This window comes from Physella acuta, unplaced genomic scaffold (assembly GCF_028476545.2).
Source record: "Physella acuta isolate Inbredline_101_S28 unplaced genomic scaffold, ASM2847654v3 ptg002067l, whole genome shotgun sequence".
NCBI lineage: Eukaryota > Metazoa > Mollusca > Gastropoda > Physidae > Physella > Physella acuta.
The window spans coordinates 178,467-193,741 of NW_026733570.1; the positions used below are offsets into that span (position 1 = coordinate 178,467).

The 15,275-nt window shown below is 41.0% G+C and overlaps 2 protein-coding genes across 3 annotated transcripts in view; one reads left to right on the top strand and one right to left on the bottom strand.

Annotated features, from left to right (window-relative positions):
- Positions 1–14,780, bottom strand: part of LOC131931985 (carbonic anhydrase-related protein 10) — an 80,206-nt gene extending 65,426 nt beyond the window's left edge. For both annotated transcript variants that reach the window (XR_009384418.1, XM_059288838.1), the window contains exon 1: positions 14,635–14,780. The gene's annotated coding sequence lies outside the window, so the exon portion shown is untranslated. The remainder of the gene's footprint in view (positions 1–14,634) is intronic.
- LOC131931982 (octapeptide-repeat protein T2-like) lies at positions 7,927–9,623 on the top strand. The gene is made up of 2 exons (XM_059288828.1): positions 7,927–7,972; positions 8,998–9,623. The coding sequence occupies exons 1-2, from the start codon at positions 7,927–7,929 to the stop codon at positions 9,621–9,623; spliced, it is 672 nt and encodes a 223-aa protein (XP_059144811.1).
- Positions 14,781–15,275: the final 495 nt, after the last annotated feature.

The following is a 15,275-nucleotide window of genomic DNA, read 5'->3' on the forward strand; positions in this document are numbered from 1 at the left end:
GATATTTTATACATTAAATATTTTATCTAGTTTAACCTTGTGTTCTGCCACAACTGTGTTCGCTTATTAAAGGTTGTATGTAGATTGGATGAGTGTTAATTACAATAGTATCACTAGTTTTCCCTAGACATCGAATTCGAGCCCTAGTGTGTCGTTGTGTTAGTGTTCATCCATTTAGGCCGTAAGGCATTTGCATATGACCCCGAAAAAAGAATCCGGGGACGTTCACCTTCTATCTGGCTGATAGATAGGGGACGTTACAAAGTGGGGGCCCGTCCGGGATTTAATCTGTCGTTCCAGTTGTTGGTTATATCAGTAAGCACTAAGTTTAGTTTGATTTGGTTGTTTTTCTATCCAGTGCGCCGTGTTCTTACAGCGCGCGCAAGGCTAGAGGTATCTAGGTCAACAGCCAGACGTGTCACGATAAGAGGTCAAGTACACGGCCCAACGCTCAGTGTTAAGTTAGTGAATCTAGGCTTGTTGTGTTTTTGAAAGTTAGTGTTATGGAGTTTTTTTTGGCTAATCCCACTTTTGAGGATGTAGAAAAGTTGAGTAGAAAAGTTTTGATTAGTGTTGTTAAGGAATTGAAATTGGATTTTTCTGTTACGCAGAAGTCAGAGGTGTTGAGAGATAAAATTGTTGTTCATTTTATTAATGAAGGAGTATTTGACGAAAGTTTGTTGGCTGGTGTGTTACTCCGCGAGGAGAAATCTCTAGAAGAGAGGGAGCTTTTATTAAAAGAAAAGGAGTTAGAGGCTAAAATTGCTTTAGATAAGAGGAGGTTGGAATTAGAGTTTGGTCAAGTTAGTGATGTCACTTCTCTGGTAGATCCAAAAAAGTTGTCGGTAGGGCAAGTGATTGCCAAATTTGGGAAATTAGTTCCTAAATTTGATGAAACAGATTTGGTCGTTTTCTTTAACTCGTTTGAGAGTTTAGCGAAGACATGTGAATGGCCCGAAACTTCCATTACTGCTTTATTGAGCTCGGTCCTTACTGGGAAAGCTGCAAAAACATACCAGGCACTCTCTCACGACGTTCAAAATAACTATAGTTTGGTCAAGACTGCCATTTTGAAGGCCTACGAGCTGACGCCTGAGGCCTATCGGACAAAATTCCGAACACTCCGCAAGTTACCCACTCAATCATATGTGGAATTTCTCTTTGAAAAGGAGAAAATATTTTCAAGGTGGCTACACTCGGAAGAAGTTTCTGAGTTTGAGAAGCTCAGGTCACTTATCCTAAGGGAAGAATTCCTAACGTCCCTGCCTGAAGAGATACGACTACACATACTGGATAACAAGATAATTGACATCCGGAAGGCTGCTGAGTCGGCTGACACACATATGTTGGTGCATAAGAAACCACCAGTGTCAGGAAACCGCCTCAACCCCGTGCTTCCCCTTTTTGGCAGCAATCCTCCTGTTGGCCAACACTTGAAGGCATCACAGTTCAGAGAGAACCCAAGATCAACTCTCAATCGTCGAGCAGTATGCCAGTTCTGCAAAAGACCTGGTCATCTTGTCAAGGACTGTTACAAACGTCGTCAATATAACAGAGAGGTGGTGCGTACTTCTGCGCACTATGCTCTATCCCCTCAAGCAGCCAGTTCAACTATGAACTCTAGAATTCTAAAGGACTCTAACCCTAAGTGTCCGCAAGAAGGTAGTCAAATCTCCACACATTATGTGCAGTCACATTTTGACTGTTCTCGCCACCATCCAGTTTCTTCCGAGTCTACCGATCTCGAGGGATCGAGAAAAGTTGACTTTTCATCTTTTATTGCCGAAGCCATCATTAGCAAACCAGGTGATCCGTTGTCTCAGCGGAATATCACCGTCCTAAGAGACACAGGAGCGTCACAATCACTTCTTTTGAAAAGTTCAATGGACATTACACCTGAAACGAACACCGGAAGGATTTCCATTATCCAGGGAGTGGGGACAAAATCTACTGTAGTCCCTCTACACAAGTTTGCCCTGAAACATCATCTCGTCGAAGGTGAGGTCATTTTAGGTGTGATAGATAGTATTCCTGTCCCAGGAGTACACCTACTTCTAGGGAATGACCTTGCGGGAAGCAAAGTATACCCCTGTACGGTTTCAGACCCTTTGTCAACAGTTCCAGATAATGATAATGAACTGTATCCTGCATGCGCGGTGACAAGAAGCCAAACCAAACAATTGGCTGACACAACGTCTGAACCACACCTACCATCATCGTCAAGAAATTCGACTCCCAAACTGGAGTCTATGCTTCCAGAAAACACAAGCCTGGGCTTACCCCTGAGAATATCTCAGGAAGACATCATTAAAGCTCAACAAGTCGACGCGGAACTCAAAGCAACGGTCGAAAAATCTCTCTCATCTGACGATGGGGAATATTTCTCCGAGAACGGCCTCTTCTTTCGTCGCGCTATACCAGTGAATGCCTCACCAGCCGAACCATGGTTGGGTAAAAACCAGCTGTGGGTCCCTCCACCTTATCGGCATGAAATACTTAAGCTGGCACATGACCATCCAATGTCAGCGCACTCAGGAGTCTCTAAAACGACGGCGAAGATCAAAGAACTGTTCTTTTGGCCCAAAATGAGAAATGATGTGTCGCGTTACTGTAAAAGTTGCACAAACTGTCAGTTGGCCGGAAAGCCAAACCAGACAATTCCTAAGGCCCCTTTGAGTCCGATTCCTGTATTAGATGAACCCTTTTCTAAAATCGTCATGGACTGTGTAGGACCCTTGCCTAAAACCAAGGCGGGCAACGAGTACCTACTTACCTTTATGTGTTCAAGTACCCGTTTTCCCGAGGCGATTCCCTTACGGAACATTAAGGCAAAGACTGTAGTCAGAGCCATGACCCGGTTCTTCACTACCTTTGGATTACCTAGAATCGTGCAAACAGATCAAGGCAGCAACTTCACCAGTCACCATTTTCAGGAAGCACTAGCCAAGCTAGGCGTTACCCACATCACCAGCTCAGCCTACCACCCTCAGTCTCAAGGCGTACTTGAGAGGTTCCACCGAACCCTCAAAACCATGCTAAGAACGTTCGCTAACAGTAACACCCAATGGGATGAGACTGTTCCTTGGATTATTTTCGCTGCGAGGGACTGTGTCCAGGACTCTTTAGGCTACTCTCCTTTTCAACTTGTGTTTGGACATTCTGTCCGAGGTCCCCTGAAGCTGATCCACGAACAGTGGACAGGTACCAGCGTTCATCCTGTGGAAAACTTTGATGATTTTCACGTTCGACTGAAAGCCGTGTGCGAAATGGCTCACAAGAACTTAAGAAGGGCCCAAGTCAGGGGCGGAACTACCATACCGCCAGACCCCGCAGTGCGGGGGGGGGGGGGGCCCAGGACGTTTAGGGGCCCATTTCCGACCAAAAAACAATGAATTTTTTTTTCAAAAATTATGTTTTCCATGCATCTTAAAAGTGGTTTTGTAAAAAAAACAAAAAACAAAAAAAAAAACAGGTCTACTATAGCAGAGATTGTTACGTAGAAAAATATTTTAAAATCTCCAAGGGCTATAGTCTGAAAGGTAGGCAAACATTCACACAACTTCCATGACTTACTGCCCTTCTTTAAAATAGGGATGCCCACGAATCTCATTTACATAGTTTTGTACTATGTATAGTAAAAAGCAATTGATTCTCTGAATTGTTATTTAAATAAGACGTACTAAACAATGGTATAGATATAAAAATCAATGTTTTCAAAATTGATATTATAAAAGCCAAAAATGAAAAAAAATAAACATAACGCGAGAAACCATTCACGAATTAAGCTTACGTCTTTATATATTTTTGACCAGTTAAAAATGAAAGACAAAAAGAATAAAACAAAAATGTGTCTAGTTTGTTCTCTCAGAATGGTTATATATTGCAATGAAGTAGACTAAATTACACTGTTTAGATACAGATTATATATATATATATATATATATATATATATATATATATATATATATATTAGTTTCGTCACTGGCAACTTGATAGTGGTTTTGTAAGTAACAAACAGAATACAGATCTAATACAGTAGTGATGTTATATAGTAGCTAAGACATGCTGTTGCGTAAAAAAATAAAAAAATAATAAACACAGCTGTAGTGTGAAAGATAGGCAAACGTTCAAACCATTTCCATAAATTATTTCCCTTTTTCAAATAGTCAAATAGGGGTGCTCAAAAGCTCTTTTTAATAGATTTTTAATAATCAAATTAAAAAGCAATTACTTATCTTAATTATTATTTTTAAAAAAATAAGTACTAAAGAATGGTATAGTATAAAAATGAAACGTAGTTAAAGTTAATAATATAAATACAAAAAAATAACATAAAAATAAACATAACTCATAACACGAGACACCATTACTTATACAAAGCTTCATATACTTTTAACCGACTTAATGATTAGAAGTATTAATCATAAATGAAAACAGAGATTTTCAAAACAGACCAATGCACTCATACACATGACATGCTGTTGTGATTAGATTTAATTGAATTTTTTTTTCAAAACCCGATCAGGCTAGAAAGGAGTATCCTATATTCGTATTGTGTTTGTATGTGTGTGTATGTATATATATATATATACACATACATATATACATATATATAAATATAAATAAATAAATAAATATATATATATATATATATATATATATATATATATATATATATATATATATATATATATATATATATATATATATATATATATATATATATATATATATATACATATATGGGGGGCCCAAAAAAAATTTTTGCGGGGTGGCCCATTTTTTCTAGTTCCGCCACTGGCCCAAGTGAGAATGAAAGGACTGTATGATAAGAGTTCTTGTAAACGAACATTCAATCCAGGCGACAAAGTTCTTGTGCTAGTGCCTAATCTGAACAATGCGTTATCCTTGAGATATTGTGGACCCTTTACTGTGCATTCAAAATTAAGTGATTTGAACTATGTTGTCAATACGCCCGACAGAAGAAAGAAACAGACAGTGTATCATGTTAATTCACTGAAAAAGTATTATGATAATTGTAACAATTTTCATTCCACAGCTAAAATTACTTTACCTGTATGTTCAAATGTTTCTGATGATGTGATACATGATAAATTGAAACCCCCAAAATTGGTAAATTCTTCCTTTTTAGATAATTTGAATGTCCACCTTATGCATTTGTCCACAGAGGAAAGCCATAGATTGTCTCAGTTATTTGAGACATTTCCCTCTATTTTTGGGGATGTCCCCAAAGAAGCGAAGGTTCCACCTCATGATGTAGACGTAGGTGACGCAAAACCCATCAAACAACACCCCTATAGAGTTAACCCGGAAAAAGCTGCTTTGATAAAAGATGAAATTGATTATATGCTCAAGAATGATATCATTGAGCCCAGTTTCAGCAACTGGAGTTCCCCATGTCTCCTAGTACCGAAAGACGGTGGATCTTTCAGGTTTGTGACCGACTTTAGGAAGGTAAATGCGCTCACCAAAGCTGATTCCTATCCATTACCTCGGATAGAAGACGTTATTGATAAAGTTGGTCAGGCTAAGATAATTTCCAAAATTGATTTACTTTCAGGATACTGGCAAATCCCCTTATCTGACCGTGCAAAAGAAATATCTGCTTTTGTAACCCCTAATGGTTTTTATAGATACAAACGTATGCCCTTTGGTATGCGAAATGCTGGTCAAACTTTCCAGAGGGTCATTAACTCTGTCATTGCTGACATAGACCAATGTGAGGCCTACATAGATGATATAGTTGTATTTTCTAATACTTTTGAAGAACATATTGTTCAGTTGACTAACCTTTTTAGAAAATTGTCTGAAGTGAATTTTACTGTAAACTTACATAAAAGTGATTTCTGTAAAGCTTCAATTACCTATTTGGGTTACCAAGTGGGAACGAACCAAGTTCGGCCCATTGAAGCTAAAGTAGATGCTATTGTAAGGTTACCACCTCCCAAAAATTGTAAAGAGATCAAAAAGTTCCTTGGGATGGCTGGTTACTATAGGCGGTTCTGTCAAAACTTTTCAGCTATTGCTGAACCTCTTACTGCATTATTAAAAAAGGGTGTTGAGTTTGAATGGTCAAATAAATGTCAAGAAGCTTTTTTAACCATTAAGTCATTTTTATCTAATGCTCCTGTTATGGCTGCACCAAATTTCAGCAAGCCCTTTAAACTTGCCATTGATGCTAGCAACTTAGCCATTGGCTCAGTCCTATTTCAAGAAGACAACATGGGAATTGACCATCCCATTGCCTTTTTTTCCAGGAAGTTAAATGAGAACCAAAAGAATTACTCTACTATTGAAAAAGAAGCTTTAGCTTTGGTTTTATCATTACAACATTTTGAAGTCTATGTCTCTTCTTCAACCAATCCAGTCAGAGTGTTTTCTGACCATGATCCCCTGAAATTTACCTCTAAGTTAGGACAGACAAATCAAAGAATATTGAGATGGTGTTTATATTTCCAAAATTTTAATCTGGAAATTTCACACATTAAGGGTAGTGATAATGTTGTGGCTGATTGTTTGTCAAGGATGTAAAATCTTATTGCACACATTGATCATGTGACATGTTTTGTGGTTTATTAAGACCATACACAAGTGTGGTGTTTTCACATGAAAATGAGTGGTATGATTTTTGATTTTTTCAAAATTCTAATTCTATTGAATATTTTGTTTATTTTCAGGTGAACCTTAATTAAAGGTGGTTTTTGATTCTATGTAATCTTTTATAATAATATGTCTCATATGACTCAGTTGATATTGTAGCTAGACATTGAAATAAAGGTCTTACCCTGGCGGGTTTACCACTTTTAATATCCTCATGGAAATGTTGTAATACCCTTTTTTGAGGGATTTTGATGTATAAGTACCTTTTGAAGGGTTACTTCCCTTTCACCAATTGTAAAAGTTTGAGTTACTTCCCTTTTATGTTCAGGGATATTTTCATCTGGAATTATGATTTTGATTGCCTACATTTGTAAAACATTTTTTTTTATTTCATTGCCAGATTGGTTCCTTATGTATGTTTTTGTGGAACCTATCTGTCACTTCCAAAAAGGGAGGGGATGTGACCTACTTAGGTCGAGTCAGGTTCTATTTTTTATTTTGACATTGTATAATACCTTATATGGAGTGATTGTGCAACAACCGGGGTTTTTCCACTGACTTATTAAGGGGTCTAAGACATAGAAATTTTCCATTAAGATCTGATTGAATGATTCTGGTCAGATGACTATCCCAACCAATGGCTACATGAGTTGAGGATAATCTCCCCTGTGGCAGAAGTCTTTAATTGCACCGCACACTCGCCACACGTGGCAGTTTACCTTGATCGGGCCTTCTACCTTGATCAAACAATCTATTAAGACCAAGCCGTCCATATTGTCCGGCAATAGATTCTGACCATTTGAACGTGAGAGAACTTAAGTCCTGTGTGTGCTACGCTTTCTTAAGTTGATTTAGTCTTCTAGTATAATATTACTAGTCGCCAAGTAATTCTTGAAGCTATAGCAGTGTTGTGTGGCCTGTGGCTATTTTTTTAGGCAGTGTAGAAATCTGTGATAGTGTTTTTTTCCTACACTCTGTAAGTTGGGTTTTGATATTTTATACATTAAATATTTTATCTAGTTTAACCTTGTGTTCTGCCACAACTGTGTTCGCTTATTAAAGGTTGTATGTAGATTGGATGAGTGTTAATTACAATAGTATCACTAGTTTTCCCTAGACATCGAATTCGAGCCCTAGTGTGTCGTTGTGTTAGTGTTCATCCATTTAGGCCGTAAGGCATTTGCATATGACCCCGAAAAAAGAATCCGGGGACGTTCACCTTCTATCTGGCTGATAGATAGGGGACGTTACACTAAACAACCATGGTCTTTGATACAGCATCCTGTTGTGTTGATCTAAACAACCATGGTGTTTGATACAGCATCCTGTTGTGTTGATCTAAACAACCATGGTCTTTGATACAGCATCCATTGTGTTGATCTAAACAACCATGGTCTTTGATACAGCATCCTGTTGTGTTGATCTAAACAACCAAGATCTTTGATACAGCATCCTGTTGTGTTGATCTACCTTCAGCCCACCACAGGTGACAGGTGCCTTAACTAGGTCAGCACGTGAGTGACATGTCCATTAGACCACCTGACTGAGCTGTGACGTCATGTGTTTTCCAGAAGACATAATGTGACTCAGCAAATTCAGGCAAGTCGTCTACATCCCCTTGATTTTACAGTCCATCTATTACACTCCCCTGATTTTACAGTCCATCTACCCCCCCCCCCATTTATAGTTCTTCTCCCCCCCCCCCCTTCCCCTAATTTACCGTCTATCCAATCCCCCTAATTTTTCGGGTCCCCCCAACCCCCCATCTTTCAATACAATAAATCGTATATATCCCCTCCCCCCTCTAGTTTCTCTTCCTCTATCCCTTAATTCTCGTGTCCTTTCTATATTTCCTATTCTCTCCCCTTCTTCAAATTGTCTCCCCTATATTTCTGTTTTTCCGCTCCCCTCCCTTCCCATCCCTCAGTCTGTTATCTCCTCCCTTTCTATTCCCTTCTTCAACCTAAACAGCCTGTCCTATCCACCCCCCCCCCCCCCCCCATAACATCACCTATCCGCCCCCCCCCCCCCCCCCCCCCCCCAGGGCCCATGCCGTAAGACCGGCAGATCCGGCTTGTCACTGTGAGCTCAAGTCACGTGTGCCACGAGTCACTCACGGCCTCTGATCTTCCGGTTCACCTGCCAGCGGAGATGATCACGTGATCACCTTAGCGCCGTGAGCTGCACGCCAGCCTGCACGCGCGACGTGTCAACTTGGTGACGTCACGACCAGGACGGGTCTCTTGTGACGTCACCAGGGGGCTTGGTGACGTCCGAAACTTTTCTTTTTTTAAGTGATGTTAGACTGTCTAGCTTTTGTGAAAGTCATCATGGGGTTGGTACTGAGTATCACGTTGAGATAGCGGTATCCGTCAGCTTTAAGGCGAGAGGGGAAGAGGAAGAAGGGCAGAGGAAGAAGGGCAGAGGAACCAGGGGAAGAGGAAGAAGGGCAGAGGAAGAAGGGCAGAGGAAGAAGGGCAGAGGAAGAAGGGCAGAGGAAGAAAGGCAGAGGAAGAAGGGCAGAGGAAGAAGGGCAGAGGAACAAGGGCAGAGGAAGAAGGGCAGAGGAAGAAGGGCAGAGGAAGAAGGGCAGAGAAAGAAGGGCAGAGAAAGAAGGGCAGAGAAAGAAGGGCAGAGGAAGAAGGGCAGAGGAAGAAGGGCAGAGGAAGAAGGGCAGAGGAAGAAGGGCAGAGGAACCAGGGCAGAGGAAGAAGGGCAGAGGAAGAAGAAGGGCAGAGGAAGAAGGGCAGAGAAAGAAGGGCAGAGAAAGAAGGGCAGAGGAAGAAGGGCAGAGGAACCAGGGCAGAGGAAGAAGGGCAGAGGAAGAAGAAGGGCAGAGGAAGAAGGGCAGAGAAAGAAGGGCAGAGAAAGAAGGGCAGAGGAAGAAGGTCAGAGGAAGAAGGGCAGAGGAAGAAGGGCAGAGGAACCAGGGCAGAGGAAGAAGGGCAGAGGAACAAGGGCAGAGGAACAATAACAAAAAGGAGCAAAAGAGATGCTCATGACCAGAGACACCGAGAAAAACAGGTTTTAAAGTCTGCACTCCGCATAGGTTGAGACACGTCGCATGATCATGTGACTAAACGAACACATTACACGTCATCAGTGGCCCATCACACTGCGCCCCACCACACTGCGCCCCACCACACTGCGCCCCACCACACTGCGCCCCACCACACTGCGCCCCACCACACTGCGCCCCACCACACTGCGCCCCACCACACTGCGCCCCACCACACTGCGCCCCACCACACTGCGCCCCACCACACTGCGCCGCACCACACTTTTTTTGTTTCCAATCTTATGAGTTTGTGTATTAAAACGCCGCCTAAAAATCATAAATAATTCCTAACATTGCTATGTTCAATAACATTTAATATTGTCTAGTGGACATTTTGAAATCTACCTATAAGTAATTTATTAAAACCTTGCAGCAATATGTTTATCTGTTTACCTTTTAGCCTTTAGTGTGGTCTATATACCGCTACTTTACATTGTTTTTGAAGGGTAAACGTTAGTATTTCAACCTTTAAAACGATTGAGGCATTGCAAATTTTATAAGCTATCAAGGAAGTTGATACATATTTTACAAGCAGGATTAAAGACCTGACTTCTCCAATAACTGTCAGATTAAAGTGGACAAACAGGCACAGATAGAAGCACAGATAGCAGAACGGATAGACAGCACGGATAGACAGACTGTGTTGAATGAAATAATTATTGCCTAGCTATTTGAAATTAAGGGAATATTATTTGTTTATATATGCACAACTCAAATGCGTAGGTTTAGTATGGGGGGGGGGGGGGGCAAAATTTATTGTGATATACCAGCTAGAATAAAGTTTAATCCTGAACTAAATCTAGATCTAGCTTGATCTAAAAAGCACACAAACACGTGTAACACAATAAAAAGCACACAAAGACCCATAACAGAATAACATGCATATATTGAGCAAACAGTCCATTGTTAGCGTGAACAAAAAATGCCAGCAAAACGATAAAACAAAACCCATTTTGTATGGTCGGATGGTAGAGCCCTCGACTACCACATCGAAAGCCTCGCGTTGGGAGCTCGGTCCGGACGGAAGTCTGTATGACGTCACTGAGTCCACCCAGCCTTGATTGGTAGCTGATTCAAGATAGGGAAAGTAAATTCTAGGCATAAAGCTGACCATACCATCCCTATATATGCCGTGGTCAAGAAACATATGGACTCTACTTCATCTGCCTTGTGGATCTTAAGGTCTGAAAGGGGTACTTTTCTTTTATACGGAGTATCAGGAGAAGTAATTTCGAAATCAAGATTTTTACCTTATTTCTTAATCTAACCAACCCATTTTGCCATCTTGTAATTATGTCTCTCTGTGTATATGTGTGTGTATGTATGTGTGTGTATGTATGTGTGTGTGTATTGCCACAACAACTTGACTACCGTTTCAATTAGGTAGACTAAACTTTAAATTGAAATATTAGATTTTATATGTAGGTTTCAGTCTATTTTGAGTGATTTTATATAACCGGAATCGATACTTTATTTCTGGTTTCTCAAAAAACATCCAGAATTAAATAATTTTATAACATTCTCATATAGCAGCATATTGTATGACCTTTTCGTCTAAACGTGTCATATCGATATTTTAGTTTTGTCCCAAACCATTTCTATAGCCCTATTCCACTGAAAGTATCACCCCAAACTTAACTGTTATACACAAATAAACAAAAAAAGTTCAGGGGAGATCACTCCCCCATTTTTTTCTTATTTATCTTGACCTCCAGGAACCCCGGGTCAAGTTTCAACAGGGGAGGTAGACAAGTATAGTAATCTAGACCGGGCCCTTTTGTCGTGTAGGAATATCTTTCTTCTCGGTTATTTAATCGGATTAGGTCGAGATTTGCGTCTAGCAGTGGGGCCCGCATCGACCAGACCGGTGGAGCTTTTGTAAAGTCAAATTCGGGATTATTATTTCAAGGGAGACAAATCAGACGATTTTTATTTTTATTTTCGTTTTTGTTTAGTTTCAATCTGATTACGTTTTCTCCTGAGTATTTATTCAAATATTCATCATCAAGATTCTTGTTAGCGCGGATGTGTACAAAATGGAAAGAAAAAACAATAACAAAAAAACCCAACAAAACAACGAATAGTTATAAAAATATCGCTCTGTCAATGAATAAGAGGCAGTAGAATTTGCCTGTTAGGACAATGGCAGCCATCAGTAAAGAAAGTGAAGTTGCCTTACGCACCTGGCGGTCCACATGGCAGGTGAAGTAGAGTTCACCTGTTTCTGTTGCTCGGCATAAGAAACTGTGGTTATCATTATGCCCAGCAAACTTAATTTCCCTAAAGCAAGTCGGGTACCTATCAAAGCTGGGTGGATTCAGGAACGTGCTACGATTCTAGTCTAGAGGATCTTTGGGTTAGCAGACGAACGCTCTAACATTCGACCACGCCGTACCTCAGGCATAATAAACACTTTGCTAATTGTTATGAACATGCTAACACACCTAGTAAATGCAGTCAAGCGTATCACACGACGTTTACACACAAGCACAAACGGGTCACTAGACCATTGTTTCTTAATCTTTTTGAAGGTACTACCGAACCCCACCAGTTTTTAATGCGCATTCACAAAACCCATCTTATTAGTTCTATCGTCCGCACTGAAAAAATCCTATCGTAAATCATGTGAGTCGGGTTTGTGCCTTGACCTCCGTCGAACCCCTGAGACGGACTTACCGAACCCCTGGGGTTTGATCAAACCCAGGTTACGAATAGCTGCACCGGACTTAATTCGGTTGTAAGTAAGTAATAACTTTTCTGAGCTAACTACACAGAAACTAAACGAGAAACAAGGTCTATTCTGTCTAAAGACGTGACACACTAGAACACACAAACACACACAAACACACAAACTAGAACACACAAACACACACACACAAACACTAGAACACAGAGGTATCTACCAATATCCTAGACAAAATCTAATTTAAACTAACCTGGTTGTAGAAAAAAAACCAGAAACATTTGGAGTGAGACGGTTCAGTTCAAACTTTCCCCGTCCTGACGTATCCTTACAAACACTAGCACACACCGGACGACAACACCGTGACGTCAGACAACAACTCACAACACGGTGAGCGAACACTCACGGACGGCTGAGTTAACTAGGACAACAACATGAACACAAGCACGCCCAATCACAGCTACACAGCGCCTATACACAACACATTCAGACAAATCACCCCTTAACCCAAGTTATTAAGTTTCTATCACTGCTAGATACACTCAGAGTTTCTCAGATTGAGTTCAGATCGCGATGTCTCTTTAGAAAATTCTTCAACCCATTCATGCCCTGTCTTCAAATTAAAATATCGCTGTTTTTCTTTGTGATATCCCACTTCGCCTGTTTTAGGTACCACGTCACATCCTTAATTAATTCACATTTTTTGTATCAAAAGTATCACACTTCACATTTTGAAGTTATCACAATTTTGCTGTTTTCAGTACAACATTTCACATCCTTTAGATATCACGCTCTTTATATTTTAGAAGTCAGTTGTCAAGTTTATAAAAGGTAATGTCCGATACTCTACTTTCGATTTTGATGTTTTAGATTATATATTTTTCTGTTCAGTGTTTCTTCCAGACTTCTTTCTCCGGGGGGGGGGGGGGGGACGAACACAACCTTTTCCGCGGGGGGGGGGGGGCGGACAACATTTTCCGGCGGGGGGGGGGGGGGGGAGGGGACACTGGTAAAAGTATTTTTTCTATATAAATTTCTTTTTCGTTTGGTGGAGGCGGGGGGGGGGGGGGGGGGGAAATAGCCCCCCCCCCCTCCCCCCCGAAGAGAAGAAACTCTGCTTCTGTTAAACACTGTGATGTTTTACTTAATACGAGCCGACCCGCGGCGTATCATACGCCGCTATTTAGTTGTTTTATTTTTTTACTTTTCAGTAATTCATAATTTGTGAATTCGACAGTACCAATGCTGCCACTGAAAATATTTGCTTTAAAACACTACCCCCCCCCCTTTCCCCCAACCTCAACCCCTACCCTATACCCCCCCCCCGCCCCGTGAAATCAGCCTCCTCTTTGTTACCTCCTCTAAGTTTAAAATCGTTTCAAACTAAATTATCTGCCCCTAATAACCGTCACTAAACCCGGATTGTAAACATTTAGAGTGAACCACAGTTCACCAGACCATGTGGGGGGGGGGGGGGTAGTGATACAGAGGAAGAGACTGTAGAGAGGGGACTGCAAGGCGCGTTTTGCAGCTTGTTTTCTAACGTCTCCCAGAAGAGAATTATATATATAGATATTTTGGTGTTGTAGATATATTTTTGAGTTGAGGTAAAGCTTCGTGATGTTTTAGATAACATATTTTGGTGTTTTAGATGTAAAATCGAATGCTCTAGAATGTACGTTGTGACACTGTTAGTTCGCCAGTCCCTAGCCTCACGTTCCAAACTAAAGACACAACTGATCTCATTTCCTACTCCTGTTTCCGGTTCTGGAAACTCTCCGAGGCTAGACTATAGCCTCCTTCACCATGACATTTTTGAAAAATTGAATTTATGAAAAAAATGTAATTTTCTCTTTAAAATTGTATGGGACGACTGCAGACATATTTTCGTAACACGATAGTGCTCCTAATCCATGGCAAAGAATAAGATTTTTTTTATCTCTTTGGGGGAAGGGAGGGGGGGGGGGCGCAGAGCCTCTCCGAAGAAAGTCTATGGCCCCCGATCGAAATGGAATTTATATAGAAAATATATACTTTTACCAGTGTCCGCCCCACACCCCGAAAAATTTAGTCTGCCCCCCCCCCCAGGAGAAAGAGGCCTGAAAGAAGCACTGTCGATAACTGCATACTAATTGTACATAGTCTACACACTAGTATAGACCTTTGCTCAATGCACAATGTCCGGGAATTCCCACAACAATAAATAAACTTCTGTCACGGACGAGTGATTTTTTTTATATGAGCTTAAAAAAAAGTAAGAAATGGTACGAACCGTATGACATAACTGGTTAAGTCGTCGTCTGCTGGATCTATCCCGTGCTCCCAATAACTTCCTGTCGAGTAAAACGGCCGTTCATTCATCAACTCTCCGGCCATTGAGCGGTGGACATTTCACGTGGGGGAAAAAAGCTGGCACGACCTGGGTGATTAGAGCTTGCGCGTGAGCCGACCTGCCCCACGTGACGACATTTATATACCGTCGTCTGCGTGGCTGTCGGTGGCCGTGTGGCGTGAGGGTGTGTGGCGTGAGGGTGTGGGGCGAGAGAGGACGGTGGCGACGCTTGGATCGCTGGATGAAAGGGAGGGAACTGTTTAACAAGGGCTTATGTTTATCGAGAGTTATCTCACACTTCTTGATGTAAAAAAAAAATGAAGTTAATGAATATTTTTTCGTGTAGCATTTGATTGAGGCTCATGATAAACTGGCCGCAGTAGGTTTTTTTATGTCAAGGTCATTGAGTTTTTAAAATAGTTTTTTTTTTATAAATCACGTATCGACATATATTAATAAGAGAAGGCATTTATAGATCTCAATTCACTGCATCGATGAACTTTTGAGTGTCCTAAATATCTGTTGAGGATCGTCCATGTACCACTCCTGATAAACTGCTTCCGATTCCCCCCCCCCCCCTA

Coding starts and splice junctions, on each gene's coding strand:
- LOC131931982 (XM_059288828.1), top strand. CDS start 7,927: ATGGTGTTTGATACAGCATCCTGTTGTGTTGATCTAAACAACCATG. Junction 7,973..8,997: donor TGTTGATCTAAACAACCATG/GTCTTTGATACA, acceptor GGTATCCGTCAG/CTTTAAGGCGAGAGGGGAAG.